This window comes from Phodopus roborovskii, unplaced genomic scaffold (assembly GCF_943737965.1).
Source record: "Phodopus roborovskii unplaced genomic scaffold, PHOROB, whole genome shotgun sequence".
Taxonomy (NCBI): domain Eukaryota; kingdom Metazoa; phylum Chordata; class Mammalia; order Rodentia; family Cricetidae; genus Phodopus; species Phodopus roborovskii.
Window position 1 is genome coordinate 700,777 of NW_026126484.1, and position 6,460 is coordinate 707,236.

General features: G+C 39.1%; 1 protein-coding gene across 1 annotated transcript; it reads left to right on the plus strand.

Moving 5' to 3' along the window:
* The first annotated feature begins 550 nt into the window (after positions 1 to 550).
* On the plus strand, positions 551 to 1,492 carry LOC127229543 (olfactory receptor 2B2-like). Its single transcript, XM_051194624.1, has one exon. It carries the CDS (start codon positions 551 to 553, stop codon positions 1,490 to 1,492), a length of 942 nt encoding a protein of 313 aa, XP_051050581.1.
* The last annotated feature ends 4,968 nt before the right edge of the window (positions 1,493 to 6,460 follow it).

Here is a 6,460-nt window from a genome sequence, read left to right on the forward strand (position 1 = left end):
GGAGGGAGGCAGAAGGATTTGTGAAACTAACAGGACACCAGAGTCCAAGGGGTACAACATCCTAAAAGACCACCATAGGTCTGAAAAATGTATGTACCAGTCTAAGGGCATTGCTAGAGAGACCCCTCGTGGGTCTGAGAAACAAATGCACCAACCAGACACTGATTCTGAGGAGACATTTAAGTGAGTTCAAATTACAGGAACAATATCTATATCCACTTCTAACATCAGATGCCCAGGCAGAAAGACTCCAGAATGACCCATCCACTGAACAGCAAAACAGCAAAGCAGCAGCTCTGTCACTGTAGACACTGATGCAGTGCTGTCAGCTTGAAATCACTTTGCTAAAATCTGTTGCAAATCCATAAACACCTCTGAAGGTTTGGCAGACACTTAACTTTTTGTCAATACATTTTCACACTAACAGGGACAGTTTGTACATGCAACATCTGACATCGTCACTTCATAACTAATTGATGCATCTAATTGTTATGTTCACTGGCTTACTAACCGTTTGTGTTCCAGGGACCCGGAGGCTGGACCATTTACCATGAATCTGGCAAATGAGAGCATCTCAGAGGAATTCATTCTCTTAGGGTTTTCAGATCGGCCATGGCTGGAGCTGCCACTCTTTGTGGTGTTTCTGGTGTCCTATATCTTGACCATCTTTGGGAATATGATGATAATTCTTGTGTCCCGCCTGGATTCCAAACTCCACACCCCCATGTACTTTTTCCTCACTAACCTGTCTCTGCTGGACCTGTGTTACACCACGAGCACAGTCCCTCAGATGCTCATCAACATATGCAGCACCCAGAAGGTGATCAGCTATGGTGGGTGCGTGGCCCAGCTTTTCATTTTCCTGGCGTTGGGTTGCACTGAATGTTTTCTCCTGGGCGTCATGTCCTTCGACAGGTTTGTAGCCATCTGTCGGCCTCTCTATTATGCAGTCATCATGCACCAAAGGCGCTGCCTCCAGTTGGCGGCTGCATGCTGGATCAGTGGCTTCAGCAACTCAGTAGTGCAGTCCACCTGGACCCTTCAGATGCCACGATGTGGTCACAAGGAAGTGGATCACTTCCTGTGTGAGATCCCTGCCCTGCTCAAGTTGTCCTGTATGGACACGACAGTAATTGAAGCTGAACAATTTTTCATAAGTGTTATCTTCCTTATAATACCTATGACTCTTATCCTCATATCATATGCTTTTATTGTGCAAGCAGTGTTGAGAATCAGGTCAGCTGAAGGTCGGCGAAAGGCATTTGGGACATGTGGCTCCCACCTAATTGTTGTAGTACTTTTTTATGGGACTGCCATCTACATGTATCTGCAGCCCCCGTCCCCTGCCTCCAAGGACCGGGGAAAAATGGTGTCCCTCTTTTATGGGATCATCACACCCATGCTGAACCCCCTTATCTACACACTTAGGAACAAAGAGATGAAAGGGGCATTTAAGAGGTTGATGGCAAGAGTCTTCTTTGTCACTAAATAAGGAATACTAAATATAACTCTATTTATAAAAGCTTTTACAGCCTGATAAATTGTATTGTTTTGTGGCCCATGGAAATATTATGATCCTCCTCAAAGTCCTGAGGACAAAAACTCATATTAGTGTTCCACTTCCTATATACATCAATTTTACTTACCCTGAGAAGTGACCTTTTCTGAGCCTCCAAAATTGCTAACCTTGCAAGCTTTACACTTTCAGACTTTATATCATTTTTTACTCTTGTTGAGAGTCTTTTACATTTCCCTATCTAAAATACATCTTTTTAATTTTTTTCCAGTAATTCGTTTTATTAACATGAATATCTCATCTACATGCAAAAGTCCGAACTATACTATTTTTTCAGAGATTTGTAGAGATAACTCTTTTCGTAAAAACTTTCTAGCTTCTGCTACCTAATCAGAAGTGCCTAGTTATGAGACCAAGAGTAAAATTATACCCTGTTTAAGAAACAATACTATATTAAAAAAATAAAATGACAATTTCCACAGTTTGAATTAAATCTTTAATTCTTTTATTTTTATTGTTTCTACTTCTCTTAAATTCTTACTCTATCTCATCTACCAAAAATTAATAAATACAAGCAATAAAGCTGAATTTTACACTCTGAATCAAACTTCTTTTTGGCATGATTCACACATCTTCCATATGGCTTTCAGAACTCAACAAAGTGCTGAAGAATATTATTTAATCTCTTTATGTGTACTGTTGTCTGCATATATGTTCACTAACCATGTTCATGCAGTGTTCATGGAGACTTGAAAAGGCATTTGATTCTCTAGATTCACAGTTACAGATAATTATAAGACACCATGTGGATGATGGGAATTGAACCCCAGTCTTCTCAAAAAGCAACCAGTGTTCTTTAATTCCAAGTGTCTACATGGCCACACACAATCATTTGTAACTACAGTCCTGTGAGATCTGATGTCCTCTTCTGGCCTTCTGTTCTCTATAGGTAATAGGTACATAGGCAGTGCATAGATAATCAAGGATGCAAAACACCAATACACATAAAAATAAGTGATACAAAAAAGACAATTAGATGGGAGAAAAATATTCTAAAGATGTAAGAAATAAGAGGGGGCAGAGAGGGTAAGAGGGAGGGAGGGAGGAAGAGGGAACTGGGATTGACATGTAAAGTAAAAAATTAAAAAAAATTAAAAAATAATAAAAGCAAAGCAAGAAATAAGCTGATGAAATTTAACAAAAATTAATATGCATGTATCTACTTCATTGTACACATTACAAACTAATGAAATATGACTACAACGAAAAACCTCACTTTGGATGACATACTAATAATAACACTGTGCTGGTTGATTTTGTCGACTTGACACATGGGTGCTAAGATTATTAGAAGCAGTAGAACTTGTCTATTTGTATTTAATTTCAATAAACAACACATCAAGTACACTGTCTCATTAACACTTTATTTATTTGCATAATCTATATAACAATAATCATATCATGAAAATGTGTGATACTTTTACTCCATTTTTGTACAAAAAAATTTTACCCTATGTTATTAAAGTCCAGTGAAAATATCAAATTGTCATAGGATTCAATCAACCCACTCTATTCTATCCACATGAAATATACTTTACAAATAAACTTATTTCAGCCAGTGTACAAAGACATACAAATTTTGTGCATGGCAATAGATATGGATCTATCTGCAGTCTTCTACAGGTTAGCGTCCAGTTATGCCAGCACCATTTGTTAAAGATGCTTTCTTTTTTCCATTGTATAATTTTAGCTTCTTTGTCAAAAAGAAGGTGTTCGTAGGTATTTGGGTTAATATTAGGGTTTTCAATTCAATTCCATTGGTCTTCCTGTCTATTTTTGCACCAATACCATGCTGTTTCCAGGACTATAGAGCTTGAAGTCAGGGATGGTGATGCTTCCAGAACGTCCTTTATTGTACAGGATTGTTTTGGCTATCCTGGGCCTTTTGTTTTTTCCATATAAAGTTGAGTATTAGGTTTTCAAGATCTGTGAATAATTGTGCTAGGATTTTGATGGGGATTGCATTGAATCTGTACATTGCTCCTACCTATACAAGGGCATGGGAGATCTTTCCATTTTCTGGTATCTTCTTTAATTTCTTTCTTTCTTAAGTCCAAAATGGATCAAAGACCTCAACATAAATCCAGCCACACTGAACCTCTTAGAAGAGAAAGTGGGAGGTACCCTTGAAGGAATTGATACAGGAGACTGCTTCCTGAAATTGAAAAGCGTCTGTAAGGCAAAGGATACAGTCAAAAAGACAAAATGGCATCCCACAGAATGGAAAAAGATTTTCACCAACCCAACATCTGACAGAGAGTTGATTTTCAAACTAAACAAAGAATTCAACAAGCCAATTACCAAAACACCAAGTAATCCAATTAAAAAGTGGGGTACAGAAATTCATAAGCAAATGGATGGAACTAGAAGAAATCATCCTGAGTGAGGTAACCCAGTCACAAAAAAGACAAACATAGTATGTACTCACTCATATACGGATTTTAGACATAGAGCAAAAGATTGCCAGCCTACAATCCACACCTCCAGAGAAGCTAGAAAACAAGGAGGGCCCTAAGAGAGACATATATGGTCCCTGGAGAAGGGTAAAGGGACAAGATCTCCTGAGCAAATTGGGAGCATGGAGAGAGGGGAGAAGGAGTTAGGAGAAAGAGAAGGGGAGAAAAGGAGGGGAGAGGAGGACATGAGGGAACACAAAGATTGAGACAGGGAAAGAGCAGAGAAAAGCAAGAAAAGAGATACGATAATAGGGTGCCACTATAGATTTAAGGAGAAATCTGGCACTAGGGAAATGTCCAGAGATCTACAAGGATGACCCCAACTAACAATCTAAGCAATAGTGGAGAGGCTACCTTTAATGCCCTTCCCGTATAATGAGATTGAAGACTACCGTATATGCCTTCCTAGAGCCTTCATCCAGTAGCTGATGGAAGTAGAAGCAGACACCCACAGCTAAACACTAGCTGAACTCCTGGAATCCAGTTGCAGACAGGGAGGGGTGATGAGCAAAGGAGTCAAAACCAGGCTGGAGAAACCCACAGAGACAGCTGACCTGAACAAGGGGGAGCTCATGCACCCCTAGTCTGTTAGCTGGGAAACCGCATAGGACTTACCCAGACTCCCTGAATGTGGGTGTTAGGAGGACTGGGCAATCTATGGGGCCTCTAGTAATGGATCAGTATTTACCATTAGTACACGAATGGACTTTGGGAGCCCATCCCACATGGAGGGATACTTTCTCTGCTCCAAATGATGTGACATATTTTGAAGACTTCCCATGGAAGGCCTCACCCTCCCTGGGGAGCAGAAAGGGGATGGGTTTGGTGGGGGTGATAGGGGAGAATGAAGGTAAGGGAACTGGGATTGACATGTAAAACAACTTGTTTCAAATTTAAATTTAAAAAAAGAAAAAAGAAAAAAAAGAAAAATCCCCACTCCATTGTGTATACTAAATACATTATGCCATCTTCCCTTCCCTCCCCTCCCTTCCCCTTCTCTCCCCTTTCACCTTCTCTTCTTTTCTTTCTTTCCTTAAAACAGGGTTTGTCTGTGTAGCCCTGGCAATCCTGAAACTAGCTCTGTAGACTAGGCTGGTTTCAAACTCACAGAGATTCCCCACATATCTACTGGGATTAGAAGTGTGATCCACCAAAGCCTTGATGAGTTTTCTTTAGCATTCATCACTGATGAGCATTTCTGTAGCCTTCATCTCTTGAATTGTAAGTAGTGTTACAGGAGATAAGGAAGTGCAAATGACTATTCTCTCTGTTGAATATCCAGTAGTGAAACTTCTGGGTCATATGTTAGTTCCAGTTTTTATTCTTTATGGACCTTCTAACTGTTTTCTATAATGTCTTGCTTACTTAAACTTGGTTCTGTAACAACTCTTATTTTTTCTTACACCCTCAGTAGTCTTATATTTTTTTTATAATACCCGGTCTTTGCTCGCTGTGGCTTTGATTTACATTTCCCTGATGATCAGTAACATTTAGAGAAATCTACTGACCATTTTTTATGTCGTCTTTTGAGAAATATCTGTTTAGCTCTATTATCCATTTTTAATATTTTTTAAATTTGTTATATACATATACAAATTTACTATATACATATTTGAAAATGCTCAATGATGCTATATTATAGTAGCTCTAAATTTACAACCTATGTTTTAAAGATTTTATTTCTTTGTAAAAACTCAAATATATTTACATCCTTTCTCACCTTCCTTCCTGTCCTTTCAACTCTTCCCCTCTCCCCACCCCTATTTTCTCTTAAATTCATGGCCTATTTTTCTTTAATTGAGGTATATAGAGAGATATGACTGACTACTTACTTGATATTGGATAACGATTTAGGGAACCGACCCCTGGGAAGAAACCACTTCTCCCTTTTCAGCATTCTTCATTTGTCTGTAGTTCTTTTTTTAGAGGAAGGACCCTTAAGACTTTCTCCCATTCACTTTATCATGTCTATTGGTATTGTCCTTGTTCAGGTCTTGTTCAGTCAAACATATTTTGAAGTTATCTGGGTGAAGCAATCCTGTCATTTCTAGGAGTCACAATCTCACATCAGATATCCTGATAGTCTGGCTTACAGTCTTTCCACCCCATCTTCATCAATGTTCCTGAGCCTTAAATCTAGGAGTTGTATTGTAGATGTACCCATTGGGCAGTGTAGCCCAGGATTAGCTGTTCTCTGCATTTTGAACAGTTCTGGTTTCTGTAATGGTTTCTATCCATTACAAAGAGGAACTTTTGATGAGGGACGAATGCTACATTTATCTGGATAGAAGGATAAGCATGTAGAAAGTTGTTAGGAATTATGTCAGGTTGGTAAAGTGGCTGTAGTAGATTATCTTTTAAGATCCATTGCCTGCTAACCATGGGTCATTGGCTAGGTTTGCAGTACCAGGCATGATTTCCACCCTGT

What these genes read in the sequence shown, in the direction of transcription:
- LOC127229543 (XM_051194624.1), top strand. Translation starts at nt 551, where the DNA reads ATGAATCTGGCAAATGAGAGCATCTCAGAGGAATTCATTCTCTTAGGG.